Raw genomic sequence first — 16,156 nt, 5'->3', positions numbered from 1 at the left:
GATGCTCTGACGGCCAATCCTCCCATGTTATCTTGCAACATGTGGTCTCAAGTCTGGTCGGGAACAACATTCCCGCACACCTGTACCACTACTGACGGCATCAGATGAGGGCTGTCGGAGCATATCGCATCGTCAGTTGATCCTCGCCAAGATTGGAATGGCCATGCCAGGAACTCTATTACAGTGCGGTAGTACAGTTGCTAGTATGTGAATCACACCAGAGGCGAAAGGTAGGACCAGAAGCTCAAGCGACCCGCACCGTATTACCGTGTGTAAGTCTATGTTCAAGGAGCTGTGCGCACCATCTCCTCACCAAGGCGCAGTCACACCCTCGTCGCGTGGACTACCGTGGCTAGCAGATATGCACAGGTGTAAATAAACGTGCAGTGCAGCCGGCGCGATGTGGGAGCGGATCGTGGAGAAAGGCCCGCGCCTGTCTCTACCTCTTACTTGCTGACCACCACCACAGCGGCAGTCGGGACTGCCAACATCAGTGTGTCAGAGCAAATACCGTCCTTGACCGATCCGGTCGAGCGCCCAGAGGTTTCAACCTCTCAGCACAAGACCAGCGTTCTATTCTCGATCCTTTGACAGGGTTCATCAAAAGGGCGACTCTTGTTGCATCAGCCTTAGCTCCCTCGAGCATCGTGTTCTCGTGTAGTGGCCACGCAGTGGGGTCTGTGTACATTCCTGTCCAACTGGCAATAAAGCGCAATCTGTACTCGGACCACAGCTGTATGTATCCCCGGAGGAGGGCGTCGCCCTGAGCCTGCTTAGTACAACTACCAAGCTTATCATTTGCTTCACTGAGAATACCGCTCTAGAGAAAACAAATCATTCTCCACGTCCAAGTCAAAGACCGTCTCGAAGACATGTACAAACGTTCCTGCAGCGTGAGGCAATCCCGCGATGCGGCCGCGCTTGGGACAATCTAGCCCTCGATTGGATAACGCCGCGTATGCAGCAAGCCGCACTTGCATATGCATGTGATATAGGGTATCCCTGCATGGCCTGAGCCAAGCTCGTGCCCCTCAGTCGTCCACGATCACGGCTCGATCGAACTGCTGGAATAAGGCCTTCACGTGCGGTTCCACTGACAATTTAATGTCTTCGCTTGATAGCACACGAGCGCGAAGCGACCGTCGTGGATTCAGAGCGAGATATTGAATTCTCCCGCGACGGTCATTCTGGAGCCCTTGCTTCCATATTGATCAGCACCACATCCTCGTTCAAGCGTTCAGATAGGCGTTCGGCTACCAATCACCACCGGCCACGTCAGGAGACAGCAGAGCCGTTATCGGGGTATCGACGGAGCAAGTAAGCCACGACCGCTCCTTGCAGCTCGTGGGGTGCGACCTCTGGTTTTGATTGGCGGGTCGACACGCTCACCGGTCTTGCTTCATGGGTTTTCGCCCCACCCCTTGTCACGCTCTGTGGACGACTCGCTTGTTCCGACGTTCTCTAGCGTCTTTTCGATTGCACTCCAGATGCTCTTCGATGCTCAACAAAGTTCAACAATGAACAATCGAAGTGAGGGGTTCATTGTTCGGTTGAGATGACTACCCGTTTTGCCGGCAACAAACATCCTCTAGAAGCGAAACCTACACCGCTCTTCTATTCTTGTACCTCGGATCTTCAATGGAAGGTTGAAGCAATCTAAAAGCTTGCTGGCGAGCTAGGGTGAAGTAGACGGCCGTGCTCCCCCCGCTGCGCCGCACGCTCACTGTATGTATGTACTTCTAAAGTGCCGGCAGCGACGCAGACGTTTTGAAGTCGTCACTTGAGTCAGAAAGTCGCCGGTGGGCACACATGTCGACTTCCGCCTCCATGCAGCATCTCAACGGCAGCCAAAGCAGGCTGCCATCTCGCAGCAGAGTCGCTTGTGGCTAGGGCGGTGCATGATCCGCACGACATACCTACATGCGTCGATTGTATGTCTTGCCACAATTCAGGGTACACTGCAGTCTGCCCCACGCTATGAAGCGGATTACATACGATGATCAAGAACCTTGGAATGACTCGAATTGAGGAACATACGTTCTAAGAAGGGTCTCAGCGCAACTATGCATAGGCGGCGATGGATTTCCATGGGTGCATTCAGCCTACCGCGACGTCCTTGCTGTACTGACGGTCGGACCCAGCTGTATGGACACATAGCGACCCGGTATACTACTGCAGAACGCGGCTGTACCGGTATCGACGCTCCATACATCGACTCATCTTTATCCAAAGACGTACTTTCGCCGGGCAACAGGCGAACAGATAACGCGTGCAAGCGCTATTGCGCTATCTACTGGAAACACGCCACCTTCGATATCTTCTCGATACTACACCGGCTCGCTAGGGAAAGCAAAGTGCGTTACCCGCGTCCTTGGTAGTGGGCGGCTGGATAAATCACCACAGTCGCTTAAAGGCATGGTCAATATACCTCAGTGCGTCGGTAATATGACGGCATTCTAGAGCTCCCATCCGAGGGTCTCTACACAGGACCGAGAGCATCGCGCGATATTCTACCACCTACGCCTTCCCTTCTAGCCTTCGAATCGTCTAGTGTGTTTCGATAGGTAATCAAAATCATGACTACCGGGTCGTGCTGTCGTATCCGAGCAAAGCAAAAACACTTCGAGCCGAGCTGGTTTTGGCCGAACCTCTAATCCGTGGCTATGCGAACGGACTACTCACCGAATGTAACGGGCTATGACGCCTAGGCCCGGGCTATACACGCCAAAGCGTTGCTAAAAGCTAGATACGCGTCAACGGTGGTCCACACACAGGATGCTCGAGCTCTTCCATCGCTATCCGAATACACCGAGGAGAACGTGCTCAGCCAGCCATCCCGGGATACGCCGGGGTGGCTGGGAAACATGGGCTGATCTGGTAGGAAAATCTCTGCATGCATCGCGGGCCGAGAGAACTCGCGCATTGATCGTGTTGCAGTCCAGCGTCGTAGTTCATTTAGTCATGTTGAAGTTGCTTGAGTTTTGCTGCGCCTGCCTTGTGGCTGGGTTCGCATTATGCGAACCACGGTACCAGGTGTCATAGCGTGGTGCTACCTTTCAGCACGCATGTATACTTACGTCTACACACCCTGCAACCACCAATACTAGGTCTTTGCCTTCTGACCCCGCATCGCAGACGGCAATGTCGGGTGTCGACCACCGACTTGCTCCCCACGCGTACCTACAGTTCTGCCTCAATGTACATGCAGCATGCGCATATCCACGCATTGGGTCCCATTGCCTTGCCTTTGTTGACATCAACGATATGGAATAACTGTGGAAACAACATCACTGTTACTGTTGACGACTGCATTCCAATTCGCGGGAAAGTTGACAATCCCCCGACACGCTCGGCTCCGTTGCGCCTCTCATCGCGACATCATCATTCAACGCGACCGGCTAATGCTTCTCCCCAACCCACTCCGAATCACACATACCTACCAGATCCATGAAACAAGCCAGGCTAAAGCCTGAAACATACAAGTTTGCTACTACGGTAAAACCAGCAAAATACCCATCCGCAATCTCCTGCGAACACATGTTGTAGATCAAACATTCAATGTTGCAAGTGTCCACGATGCCATGTTCAACCCAAGACGGACGCATCCCTCCTGTCGAGTAATTGACGTGCGTCGCGGGTCGGCTCTGCATGTTTTGACACGTTCGGTATCTTTGACCCTGCATTGCAGACGTGCCTCGGCGAGGCGTGCATGCGCAGGCTTGCTCGTGTCTCAGATGTGGCAGGATTGTACTGCTGCAACCTTGCTCGTGGAGGTTGTGATGTAGAGTAGGATGACATCACGTGCGTGATATGCGCCTGCATGCGCGCTGCGCGTGCGCATTGCGTTTTCATGCCTCTATTGCTATGCCGTCTGATGGTTCGTATCTTCGCATAAGTGAAAAGTCGATAGTCGAATGAAGCCGACTTTTTGACATCCATTCGTTGAACATCAAGTTGCGCCTGTCTCAATAAGCACGATGCATGTGTGACCCCGCGTGATGTGCAATCTCAGCGCGCAGACACCTAGATCACATATATCCAATGTCTTCTCAATTCTAGCTACACCAAGGTGCCCGTAGTCAATCAGAGTTTCACATCATCGACCAAATCCTGCTAAGATGATCATCGCAACGATACTGTGCCTCTTCGCTCACGTCTTTGTCACATATCCGCTGTACCAACTCTATCGCAATTATGTGTCCGCACGCAAGTCTGGCTTGCGCATCATCATAAGTCCTGTTACCCCATACACTCTACAATGGCAGCTGGCAGCCAGCCTATTCCGAACGCACCTAGAAGGATATCGGTGGTTCAGGGCCATTGACTGGACATGCTGCTGGCAAGATAACGACAAGTTACATCAAGAACTTGGTCTTTGCTTCATTGTGGTGGCGCCAGGGCATAATGTGCTATGTACTAGTGACCCGAAAACGATTGATCATGTACTCAAGGATTGGAAGGGTTATGTAAAGCCTGATAATGTGAACGGTGAGTCCGACCATATGTGAGAGGACACTGGAAGCGGTAACTGACTATGGCTGTAGAGATATTGGGCACGTTTGGGCAAAACGTTGACACGGTATGTGCCATATGCTCTGGACACTCGCAGTTTATCTCATCTTCTTCGTACTCAGGACCGTAAAAGCTAATTCAGAAAGTCAAATGGCGATGATTGGATCCGTCATCGCAAACTCACAGCGCCATGCTTCAACGAGCGAGCCTCAGCCACGGTATGGAACGAAGCTCTGCAACAGTCGAAAAACATGATCGAGCGTTGGCTCTCATCACCCGACGGAAGGACGAACAGTATGAGCAAGAATACCAGTACACTGGCGCTCAACGTCATCTCGTCAGTCGCTTTCGAGAACACAGAAGTCAATGAAGCGACACCAGGTCACACACTGTCACTTCGCGACGCACTAGTAACGGTGATGAGCACTTCAATCTCACCGGCTATAGAGGGCATCATGCCACTCTTCAAGCTCCCCGTACTCGAATCGCTGCTTCCAACTAGTACCAAGAGACTGTTGCTCGCCATGCGTGAGTTCCGGCAGTACATGGACGAAACCGTCGTGAAAGAGCGATCAAAAGTGGCCAGCGGGCAATCCAAAGCTGCTACACTCATTAGCACACTGATCAAGGCCAACGACGAAGTCAAGACTGAAAATCGAGTGTCGAAGTCCAAGCTCTCGGATATTGAGCTCAGAGGCAATATCTTTATCTTCACAGTTGGCGGACTGGAGTCTACGTCTATCACGCTATCATATGCATTGGCTTTACTGGCTGTGCACCCTGAGGTCCAAGACTGGGTAGTGGAAGAGCTGGATGAAGTTCTGAAAGACGAAGCAACTGATGACCCGGAGTATGCAAGAGTATTCCCGCGACTGAAGAGGGTAATGGCCGTCATGGTACGTCCTCGTTCTTCATAAACACGGGCCATCTACTATTGCGCGGAGCATGATCGCAGGCTAACAGAATTGCAAGTACGAAACGCTACGTCTCTACAGTCCTTCGCCGCCTCTTCCGCGTTCGCCCTTTCCTGCACATCCCCAGCGTACTATCCCACAGACCAGTTTAGATTCCAAGAAAGCCCATGAGAATATCGTCCTTCCGGCTAACACCCAAATCATGCTCAACTCATGGGCTTCTCATACCTCATCCGCCAACTTCCCCGATCCGCTTACTTGGAACCCGAAGCGCTGGATTCAGTCGCAATCCGTCGGCAGTAGCAAGGCAACTCTACCCGAGATACTATCTGATGAAGAGCTCAAGCACCCAACGAGTGGTAGTGGATTTTTCGCATGGGGTACTGGCCCGAGGATCTGCCCGGGAATGAAGTTTAGTAAGGTGGAGTTTTGCAGTGTATTGAGTAGCGTTCTGAATAGGATTAGGGTTGAAATGGTGTGTCAAGACGGCAAGAAGGTGGGGGTGGCTGGACAGAGAGTGATGAGTATCTTGCGGGACTCGTGTGCCGACCCGCTGCTACTTCATGTCAGACAGCCAGAGAAGTTGGAGTTGAGATTTCTCGAGCGCTGAGAATTATTGATATCAAAATTGGTCGCGGGCAGTAGGAGCATGGAAACTTCTCGTAGTGTTGCAGTGGTAATAACTGCCGAAGGCATATGCATTATTATCCCTAGATCACCCACGAATATACCATCTTGGATACGCTATGGTCCATATTCACTCTTGGAAACCCGACATTCGGCTCGGCGCCCGACTTCCAGCATCGGTAGACATATAAGGTACCCTTGGTGGCGGCGTATTCTTTTCCAGGAACGCAAAGATATCCTGTCCCACCTGTCGGCTGATCTTCCTGTACATGGATATCATGACATCCGTCCCCGCATCGTTCAGCTCATAGTCTGGTCCGCGACAGCCGGGTATAACTTTGCAGTGGGTCGCAGGCTTAGAATAACCTTGCGTGTGAAGGCAAAGCCAGGTGTGACAGAAGTAACACGCTGGCTTACTGCACCCGATATACTTGTCGTTCTCAACGAAATTGATGGCTTGGGACCTGGCGAACTTGTCGGCGATTTGGAGTTCGGCGTGCACTCTGGTAACTACCGTTTCTTTCGAGACCATGTGGTTGTAGATTGGTCTTAATGGTGATGGGTCCAAGTGATACAACTGAAGGAATGCTTGTTGAAACTTCAAAGGATCAATTGGTCTGGTCCCTTCGAGTACACCGTACAAAACTTCATGTGGAATCAAATGGACCGGTGAGACGGTCTTCTTCACGATCCGGGGTGTATTGACGATCATTATCTTTGATATCTTTCGGAGCGAAGGAACGAGCGTCATGGCTTCGACAACCTTGTTTGCGGCGTCACGTGTCGCGCCCAAGCGATAGACATGATGCGCCAATTGGCTAAAGCCATCTTCCGCAGTCTTGGAATATGATCTGATGGCCCGGATGTCTTCTCCTCTCATGTCGTAGCAAAGGTCGACATAGGCCTCCAGGTTCGTACTCGGTGGATGTTCAAGCAGCTGCCCCAATTTGGTTCTTAAGAGATTGACTTATGTAGTAAGCGCATATTCATAGCGTCGATATAGGAAACATACCAAAATCGTCTCTTTCAACGCCTTCGAGAGCCTCATTGCATTGTAGTGCGTCTCTCTTAATCGCATCTCTGTAGAAGTGGATCCTCGGTTTACACTTCTTCACACTGAGGGTTAAGATACGGTCTTGAACAACACGGACATTTTCCACAGTTGCAACTTTTGCGCGCTTCAGAATCTTCTGTGCATAGAACAAGACCTCTTCGCGTATTCCTTCGTTTGCAGCCAACCAGAGGCAGTCGCCACTTTCTACTTCCATCATTTGTAATGCAGTCGCTGTGACTGTCTTGCCGCCTTTCTCCACGTCACAAAGATAAGCGAAAGAATCCAAGAAGTCTCGCCGGGCTTCGCGTGTCTTATCACTGGACATTGCTCGTTGCTTTGGTCCGTCTTTGAATCTAGTAAGGGCTTCCAAAAGTACCAGACGGGGATATAGGACGGTGGACTCAAGCTTTGTGATTTTGGACTCCCTCTCTACCAGCTTCCGCGGTCCTGTGGGTGGTATCGAACTCGTTCCGGTAGACATGAGTTGAAGGGCTGTTCCATCAGCCATTGGCTGAGAGCGCGACTGGGCCATGGCGACGGCCAGAGAATGTGTGCTAAAGCTTAAGAAGGCGCTACTGTTGCCGAGCAGGTCCCAAAGTGAAAAGTAGCCAATATGAGATGATATGTATGAGACTCAAAGACTTTCTATCGGTTTCGATAATGTTCCTCAGACGTTACGGGAAGTGCACGTTTGTCCAATAGGAGCATAGTACACGTATACCTGCAGGTTGACCGGGGGTTGTCTGCACCGGCGCCTACAGGAAAGCGGGGAGGCTCGCATTGTTGCTGTTCTCGAAAGCTGTCTGATCGTTTCTTGTTTTCCTTCCAGATATCCCGGAGCCTCGTGCGGTGCGCGCATCGATCTGCTGATGTTTACTTGTATATGTGTAAACGCAATATGTATATCATATCGGGGCTATTCTTGAGATAACCAAGGATAGATAGAGATAGGAGGAAAAGATAAGGTAGGCATGTTGGTACCATGATATGTTGGGGCTAATCTTGAACCGAAATTCACGAGAGACATATCCATGTACGTAGTTCTAGTGGCCCGAAATCCTCCCAGCTAGAAAGCTACCTTCCTGCTAAGCTGCATAACGTGTAGTCTTCCTTTCCCGAAGTCTCCCACGCCATGCGCCTATATTGCGGCGTCTTTCCACCTCGGCTCGCGTCAACTCAGGTGCTCGCATCATAGTGGTCAATCGGCCCTCCATCTCTTTCTCGGTGAGTTCGCCTTCCACAAACTTCCAGGTATCTGTGACGACGACGTATTCGACCTTATCTTCGGTGCCGTGGTGAATCCAATTTTGTCCACCCAGCTTGCTTGGGCCCTTCCAAGTCCATTCCTTCAGTTCAGTGTTCTCAGCGCTCAGATATCCCTCGAGCTCATTCTTCTGGAACTTGCCGCCTTCCCTTCGTACAGGTAGCTTCCATTTCTTGTTTCGCTCGATGATGCGCATCATCTCCGCTTTCTTCCAACTGAGCGTCTCGTACTCAACCCTCAGTACGCGCAAGCCGGGGTTTCCTTCGAAGTAGCGTAGCCACTTTTCTTCCATACTCAGTGGCGAATTGCTTTCCCAGAACCACCAGTCGGAGTATCGTATGGTAATAGTAAGCTGGGTTGGTCGGAATTGAGGTATGCTGAGGATGTAGAATAGTTGATTGCCTTCTTCGAGCCAGAACATCTGCGTGAACAGACGAGCTTTCTGAAGTGACTGCACGGCTTGTGGAGTTAGGTTGCGGAAGAACTTTTCGCACGCTGGAGTGCATGTACGGCCATCAGGTCCACGATCTACGTCGAGATCAGTTCGGAGTAACGTCACAGGCTTCGCATAAATGTACTAAACCAAAAAGCCCATTCCAGCTCTCTGAGGAACACTTTCTGTCCCTCCGCGTACGCGAGCTTGCACGTGCGCAAAAGCGCACTGCTGCCCTTGAGCGGACCTGAGAAACCTGGACGGTACCAATATGAGTCTTCCGGATACGCTGCTGCGCTGTCTTCGTCCTGCATGAGCGCCAATTGGAAGATCTCGTTACGGATCTCGCCAGGTATGACATAGAACAGCGGGCTTTGTGGCTGAAAGTTGGAGGGTGGAGGGATAGGATCAGACGCCATTGGAACAGCGCGAGTTTCGTATCTTGAGATAAATGGTAGATGATCGCGAAAGCTGTGGAGAGGGCGTTGAGAGTTTATGTACCGCAGCTTGGACGTTGCAGTATCGGGCCTAGGCTGATGGCTGCCTGTCTGGTGGCACGGTTGATCAGGTTAGCGGCCTTGCCAAGGCACTCACTGTCCAATGAACGGACACGCTAGCCGTCACAGACCCACCAGGGGTGGTCAAATGAGGCCTCTTCAATACTGTCAAGAGATGCTATGGTGAAGGAACGACAGCAGTAGCCCAAGCCTTAACACAGTAGCAGCCGAGTCAGTAGATCTATAGTAAACTCGACTGTGGTAAAAAGATGCGTAAGGCGCGAACGTGGTGAGTGGAGCTGCAACGGTGATCGAAGGCAAGTGCATGTGTGACCAAAGAGGGGAAATCACACGAAGCAGCTGCACAATCAAATGCGACTAAAATGAACAAGCATTTGGCAACGAGGGCGCTGCTATATCTAGGTACTGAGGATGACTACATTCGAAAGCTGGTAACATCGCTTGTAGGAAAGAGAGATGAACGAATGAACGCGTGCGGAGCTAGCACGTGAGAGTTGTGCTAGTCGTACTCTCCCCTGTTGATCAAATCATTGTCGAAAGTGGAAGGAAGTTGGCACCCTGCATGAATATCCTGTGATGCTTTTGCTTTCCAAAGTTATCTGGCAGTGACCCATTCTGGTGCTGCACTGGCTTTGACAGAGAGCATAGCGCGACCACTAGACAACTTTGCGATATACAGTGAGTGAACTCTGCTCGAGCTTGCGACATCTGCAAATGCAAGTGAGAGAACAGTCAGCTGATAGCGCGTTGGCAGCTTACCCAGTCGAGACTAGGCTTGTTCGCGACTTCCTGCTCTCCAGCACTGAACAGGCTATCGCTCTTTCATCTCACCTGAGATCATTACCCCACGCCTCAGACACGCGCGCCCGTCGAAATGACTGACTTGTGTGGCCTCCCAGACGAGCTCCTGCTCGCAGTCGCCAAATGTCTGCGAGACGACACCAAGAACGGATATAGCGATCTCAATCACCTCGCGTTGAATTGCCGGAAGCTACGACCTATTGCACAAGAAGTCTTCCACACGGATATCTCAATCACTCCAACCCTGAAACGAGGTCTCGCGCGTCTCGCGCGCACTCTCTTGCAGCGACCCGATCTTGCGAGAAGAGTGCTGAAACTAAACATCGAGTTATCCGGCATGCCACTCACGCATCACCGGAACTGCGTATCCGAGGGACACTATTTTGAAGATAGTGAAGTGGAGTGTACCTGCGGTATTCCGTACCTTGGTACTCATTTCATGGGATTTCTGATCGGTGTCAAGTCAAAGGACGGTGTTCCGCTTCGCAACAAGGGCTGGGAAGATATGCTGATGAGAGGCGAAGACACGGCCCTTGTCGGACTAATCTTGTGTGTCACGCCGGCCCTCAGTGATCTCACACTGATGATCTGGGACTCACCGAGGTGTAACGACTTTGACAATAACAACGTTGCTTGGGCCGAATTCGAAAAAGTGTTCGAAAACATCACCAGGCAAAAGGACTTGGCAGATTGTTTCCAGGGTCTCTCTAGCCTGAAGCGGCTTGTCACAGATGGTTACCCACCATGCAGCTGGCTAAGTTTACCACGACTTGAAGCCGCGAGGATCAACCTATTCGAAGACCCTTCCTACAACACGATGATATCGCAAATTACACCTGGTGCAACTGTTTCTACGACCTTGACCCGTCTGGTCATCCAACCGGAATTTGAAGCACTCTACTCATACGATGCCATTTACATGGATGGTTTTTACGGTCATGTGAGAAGCGTTATCCGCGGTCTCACAAACTTGACCCACCTCTTCATTCTGTACCGCGCTATTGTCGATCCATATGGCAGATTCGATCCCCTCAACACTCCGCGAGGATCTTTCGCGCACATTGTCTCGCATCTGGAGAGCCGCAGTTTGACGAATCTGACTCTGGACGTTGAGCCCGCCCTCAAAGATCTGGTCAGGTACATGATCATGTTGGAGTATACTCGCGGTGTATCTCCAATGACCTGGCTTGCTGGATTACCTAAACTTCGCAATCTCAATGCCCCACAGGAAGCTTTCTTCTCTGCGAACGAGGAATTCCGAACTTGTCATCTACCTACCACGATCGAGAGCATCAGTATCATGGATGCGACGTACGAGACCAAGCGCTACCTCAAGCATCTCCTGGATCTCCAAACAGAATGGCCAAACTTGAAGACCATCAAGATTGGGGAGAGTCCGTGCAACGACCAGTCCGTATATCCAGCTGACAGCGATGACGACGCTAGCGACGCAGGAGAGCGGCGGAAAGTCTCCGAACTTGATGACTCAATCTACGAACAGGCTCGGAGCCGTGGTTTGAGGGTGGAGAAGGTGCAGGATAGAACTGCATGGAAGAAGGGATGGGAAGGTCTGGGTTTGTGAAGAGAGTATGTGAGAGCGGGGACGAGTTAGTCAGCAGACAATTGTGCGCACGTCCGGACTGGAATGACAGAGAACGAAACCTAAGCAGACACTGCAATGCAAATAACGACATGAGCTAGCAAATATTCATAGGAAATATTTTACGGCTTTAGTGAACGACAAAGTAGATGACACATTGGACAGGTGTATTGTGACACTTCAAGAAGCGCGATGTGTACATGTCTTCAAGATAAGCCACTAGCCCCAAGACGATTGAGCACAGCAACGCACACTTGTCATAGCTTCGGCTAAACTACGCGCAATCGGCTGAGCTCTGGGCAGCTGGGTAAACTCCGGGGGTCGCTGAGCGGGCGTTGCCTATGCTGAGACTACACGCCATCGCAAGTGGTCGCAGAGTAAGTATGGAAGCCATCATTTGACTTGAAAACTCTTGCACCGGTGTCATATCGCAGGAGTCTCTTCTCTAGTGTTATGGGTCTGAAGTGGTTGCCTGAAGTTCTGAGCAATATAATGACATATCCAGGAACAACATGAGGTGCGGCGAGAACCTCCGGGCTGCAAAATTGGGTCTCGGTTTTTGGTCAAAGGTTTTCGCGAGATAACGATATGTCCAGAGACACCATATGGTGCGGCGCGTACTTCTGGGCTGCAAAATCGGGTCTCGATTGTTGGTCGAACGCTTGCGCGATGCAATTCTATGTGATGCGGCGAGTACCTCCGGCTGTGAATGCGGGTATCGGTTCTTGGACGAAGGCTTTTGCGATATAATCATGTATCCAGAGACACCTAATGGCGCGGCGAGTACCACCGGGCTGTAATGTTGGGTCTCGATTCTTGGTCAATGCGCTGATTGTATTCGTTATGTCGTGCCATAGGGTAGCTCTATGACTCTTGTGACGTGATAATATGCTCGTTGGATGCTTTGAGTGGAGCAAAGACACAAGCGACCTTATGACTTTTCGCCGTCGAGTAGTGCGGTACTCGAGTTAGCGCGCTTTGAGTCTGAATAAAAGGCAGCCCATTCCCCCCTCTCTCTCTCATCAGAACTATCCTCTCATACCATTTTACCATACCTGTCCGAACTCGCTTCAGACAAAATCAGTACGCGTACCAGTACGCCAGACAAACCATTACTACATCACTACCAATACCATCGCCATGTCTACCTTTACGCTCTTCCCAAAACTACCCAAAGAGCTCCGCGACGCCGTCTGGCAAGCGAGCATGGCCACAACAGCAACCGTCGAATTCGACGAAGACGAATACATGGTCACAAGCATTTCGTCACCAGCCGCCCTCTTCACCACATCAAAGGAGGCGCAGGCCACAGCGTCGTCCTCCTCTCACCAAAAATTCCCCATCTGGGGCCCAGAAGACTGGGAAGATCTGGCCATAGATCCTGAGAACACGATCCTCGAGATCGTCATCAGACCATCAAAGTCCGCCACCCTCAACATCACATGGACAGACATCTGGGGTGTGCTTGGCGACGCACTACCAGCCACAAAACGCCTTCACATCGCCTGCACCCAGCCTGAGCGCCTGGCCAGGCTGTACATGGCAGAGGAGGCAGAATACCTTGGCGTCGGCCAATCCTGCGTCGAAGCGGGATTGTTCAACAATGCCGAAACCGTTTCGGGTGAGCGAAAAACCCGACAATCACTACACACACACCTCACGGTCACTGCTAGCAAGCATACCGTTGAAGAAATCGACCAGAACGCCTCTGAAAAAGAGGTTACCGTCTGGAAGATGACCAAACACACTTTTTCGGAGTTTGGGCCTGAGGCCAAAGTTTCCGCCAGCAAGGGGCTAGCGCGCTTAGAGGTCGACAATGCCTGTAAGATGTCCGTAAAGCAGCTTCACGACGCTGCGAGGACCTTCGCGCTTCCCGCTGAGGAGAGAGAGGGGGAGGTGTCAGGGGTCGAGGAAGAGGTGGAGGAGAAGTCGGAGGCGGAGCTGACGGAGGATGCTATCGCAAAGCATCTGGAGTGTCAGGGGCTGTGGCCGCCTAAGGCAAAGGATTTCGACTGGGATCCAGAGGGCAGCGTCGCGAGCGGGGATGACGAGGCCGTTTGGAAGTGGCTGTAGTCGCTTCGCCGGACTTTCGTGTTTGTTTTGGCAGCGGAGAGATGCGATGTCTGCTCCTGGCTGAGGTTTGGCGTTTCGGTTTGCGCTGGTTTTCGACGCGAGTTACTCCCGGCACCATCATTCGCCGCACTTGCGTTCAGTTTAGTAATAAAGTCGTCCTCAAAATACTTCGTCTTCTGCTACTGTGAATGCATTCCTGCCTACACTATTGGGTTGTAATACCCAAACCTGTTCTTCGGATCCCACTCACCCTTCAACTTGACCAACTTAGCGAGCCTAGCATCGTACCCATACATCTCAGGCCTATTCTCTTCTCCGTTAGCGTAATTAACATAGCAGTGTCGCTTCCTGTTGCTTTTGTCCACGCCCATGTATAGCGCATTGCGTACCGCACGTTGGTATGCATATGCATCCCTGGTCGTCTGCGCATCGTCGCCGGTCCACCACAAAACCGGCGAAGCGAGAACAGGATACTCGCGTTCCTCGGGCGCCAATGCAGTGGAAGCTGTATCAACAGCCCGTACGCCTTGCATGCCGTAGTTTTCCAGTAGGGTGACAGATGTATTGAAGCGAGGATCGGCCGTGAGGTTCCCAAATATCGTGAATGCTTCTCGGACACCCTGAAGATCCCAGGCGGGTAGAGAAACTCCGGCTCCTGCGATGTTCTCGTTGCGCCAGCAGGTTTGACTTCCGAGGTTGTTGCCGGTGACCGTGTATAGCTCTACGTAGTTGACGTTCGTCGAAAGTGTAGTAGATACAGGACCGATCGCTATAAAACGCGCGGCGTAAGGTTTAGCTTCTGCTTCCGTACCCTCGTATGCGATAGTGTATGCTACGACAGGCTAGTGAAGGGTCAGTATCTGGCACACATGTTGCCGGGCTCTGCTTACATTGACAGGATCGACGGCAGGTATCCTCGCGAACACTCCTGTAAGCGCCAGCTTTGTCGGGCGTTCTATAGTCGGCTCTTCAAATTCGTTGATCAAGCTGAACAGCGCCTCGATTTTGTCGGTGGTAAAGACGAGTGAGTAGACGGTCCAGTTGGAAGGGATGTCGTAGGTCTTCACTTGAAGGGCTGTGACAATGCCAAAGTTATGACCTGCTCCCTGCAGGGCCCAAAACAGGTCGGCATTATTTGTCCGAGAGGCTTCCATAACTTTACCGCTGGCAAGTACTACGCGTGCGGAGACCAGACCGTCGAGAGAGTAGCCGTGTTGACCTTGGAGTAGACTGTGGCCGCCACCTAACAGTGGCCCGGCTACTGACACACATTCTGCAAGTCCTGTGACTGATGAGAGGAACGGTAAGTGGCTGGATGTCTGCAGAGACTGGGTCAAACTCACCAGCATACTTGCCCGAGGCGAACAGAGAGCGGGTGATCTCGTGTTGCATCGTTCCGCCTCCGACGACAGCAGTCTTGCCATCCCGACTGAGTGTCGTAGTATTAAGCTTCCGCATGTTGATCTGGATACCGAACGGCAGTCTGTTGAGCGTATTGGTCCACCCATGACCCCCTGTAACGGCCAAGAATGGAATATCGAAACGATTGGCCAATGCCACGGTGGTTTGCACGTCTGCCTCTGTTGCTACTTCGACCACGACATTGTAATCGGGAGATACGCGCGGGGACGAGCCGCGGACTTGGAGGTCTTCCCAACGAGCATCCCATGGAAACGTGATAGTGGCGCTTTTCGATAATCGCGTGTTCAACGTAGACACTGCGAGTCTCAGGTCGTCTATCCCAGATGCAGATGAGCCATGGATGGCGCATAGCAGCCAAGCAAAAACAGTCGGAAACAGCATAGTGATCGTTTCTTCGAGCGAGCGCTCGAGTGGAGGGTGCGAGGCGGAGAGACGAAGACTGGGGAGGTAGCAAGCACGAGGCGTGCGCGTTGGACCATGCAGTCACTTAACCCTCATGAGGTACTGGCCGTGGAGCAGATCCATGTTGCCTTTGCTGTGCCGCAGATGTCAGCAAGTTGAACGCGGACTTTAGCCCATCGGCTGCACATGTCGCTACGCTACTGCGTCGCTCATTCGACGCGCTGAGTTGAAGGATGCAGAATCACACGGCAGAGCGCCGTAGCGGCGGGGAAGTCGCTTGGGAATAACGTTGCTTCCATACAAGCACGTCGTTGGGGCTGTTTGGTGGAATTAGTGTAGTTATTCGTTTGGTCGAGTCTGTCGTACGCTTTCGTGCCTGGCCTGAGGAGCAGGAAGGGATGGGCGACAGCGCGTCGAGCAGGAGAGGGTTCGCGTACGCGAAGGCGCTGCCAAGGCGGCCCGGGACGGCACTCTCTTCCCTCCGCTGACTCGTCGGCCACACCCGCCACTTCGATACCCCACGACATTTCCGCTAC

The 16,156-nt window shown here is 52.0% G+C and overlaps 6 protein-coding genes across 6 annotated transcripts; 3 read left to right on the top strand and 3 right to left on the bottom strand.

The window, feature by feature from the left end:
• Nucleotides 1–4,763: 4,763 nt before the first annotated feature.
• J4E86_006818 (uncharacterized protein) lies at nt 4,764–6,036 on the top strand (the record flags this gene model as incomplete). Its single annotated transcript, XM_051447342.1, has 2 exons — nt 4,764–5,408; nt 5,485–6,036. 2 exons carry the CDS (start codon nt 4,764–4,766, stop codon nt 6,034–6,036), a joined length of 1,197 nt encoding a protein of 398 aa, XP_051301827.1.
• Nucleotides 6,037–6,183: 147 nt separating this feature from the next.
• On the bottom strand, nt 6,184–7,639 carry J4E86_006817 (uncharacterized protein; the record flags this gene model as incomplete). The annotated part of the gene is made up of 2 exons (XM_051447341.1): nt 6,184–7,019; nt 7,066–7,639. The coding sequence occupies 2 exons, from the start codon at nt 7,637–7,639 to the stop codon at nt 6,184–6,186; spliced, it is 1,410 nt and encodes a 469-aa protein (XP_051301826.1).
• Nucleotides 7,640–8,192: 553 nt separating this feature from the next.
• J4E86_006816 (uncharacterized protein) lies at nt 8,193–9,223 on the bottom strand (the record flags this gene model as incomplete). The annotated part of the gene is made up of 2 exons (XM_051447340.1): nt 8,193–8,899; nt 9,034–9,223. 2 exons carry the CDS (start codon nt 9,221–9,223, stop codon nt 8,193–8,195), a joined length of 897 nt encoding a protein of 298 aa, XP_051301825.1.
• Nucleotides 9,224–10,196: 973 nt separating this feature from the next.
• Nucleotides 10,197–11,705, top strand: J4E86_006815 (uncharacterized protein; the record flags this gene model as incomplete). The annotated part of the gene is made up of 1 exon (XM_051447339.1): nt 10,197–11,705. One exon carries the CDS (start codon nt 10,197–10,199, stop codon nt 11,703–11,705), a length of 1,509 nt encoding a protein of 502 aa, XP_051301824.1.
• A 1,158-nt stretch (nt 11,706–12,863) lies between these two features.
• Nucleotides 12,864–13,796, top strand: J4E86_006814 (uncharacterized protein; the record flags this gene model as incomplete). Its single annotated transcript, XM_051447338.1, has 1 exon — nt 12,864–13,796. The coding sequence occupies one exon, from the start codon at nt 12,864–12,866 to the stop codon at nt 13,794–13,796; it is 933 nt and encodes a 310-aa protein (XP_051301823.1).
• Nucleotides 13,797–13,996: 200 nt separating this feature from the next.
• Nucleotides 13,997–15,254, bottom strand: J4E86_006813 (uncharacterized protein; the record flags this gene model as incomplete). Its single annotated transcript, XM_051447337.1, has 3 exons — nt 13,997–14,638; nt 14,687–15,084; nt 15,140–15,254. 3 exons carry the CDS (start codon nt 15,252–15,254, stop codon nt 13,997–13,999), a joined length of 1,155 nt encoding a protein of 384 aa, XP_051301822.1.
• Between the last annotated feature and the right edge of the window lie 902 nt (nt 15,255–16,156).

Source organism: Alternaria arbusti (assembly GCF_024043155.1).
Source record: "Alternaria arbusti strain BMP 1465 chromosome Unknown scaffold_8, whole genome shotgun sequence".
Lineage (NCBI taxonomy): Eukaryota > Fungi > Ascomycota > Dothideomycetes > Pleosporales > Pleosporaceae > Alternaria > Alternaria arbusti.
The sequence above is the reverse complement of the archived record's forward strand: the minus strand, read 5'-3'. Positions and strand labels throughout refer to the sequence as shown.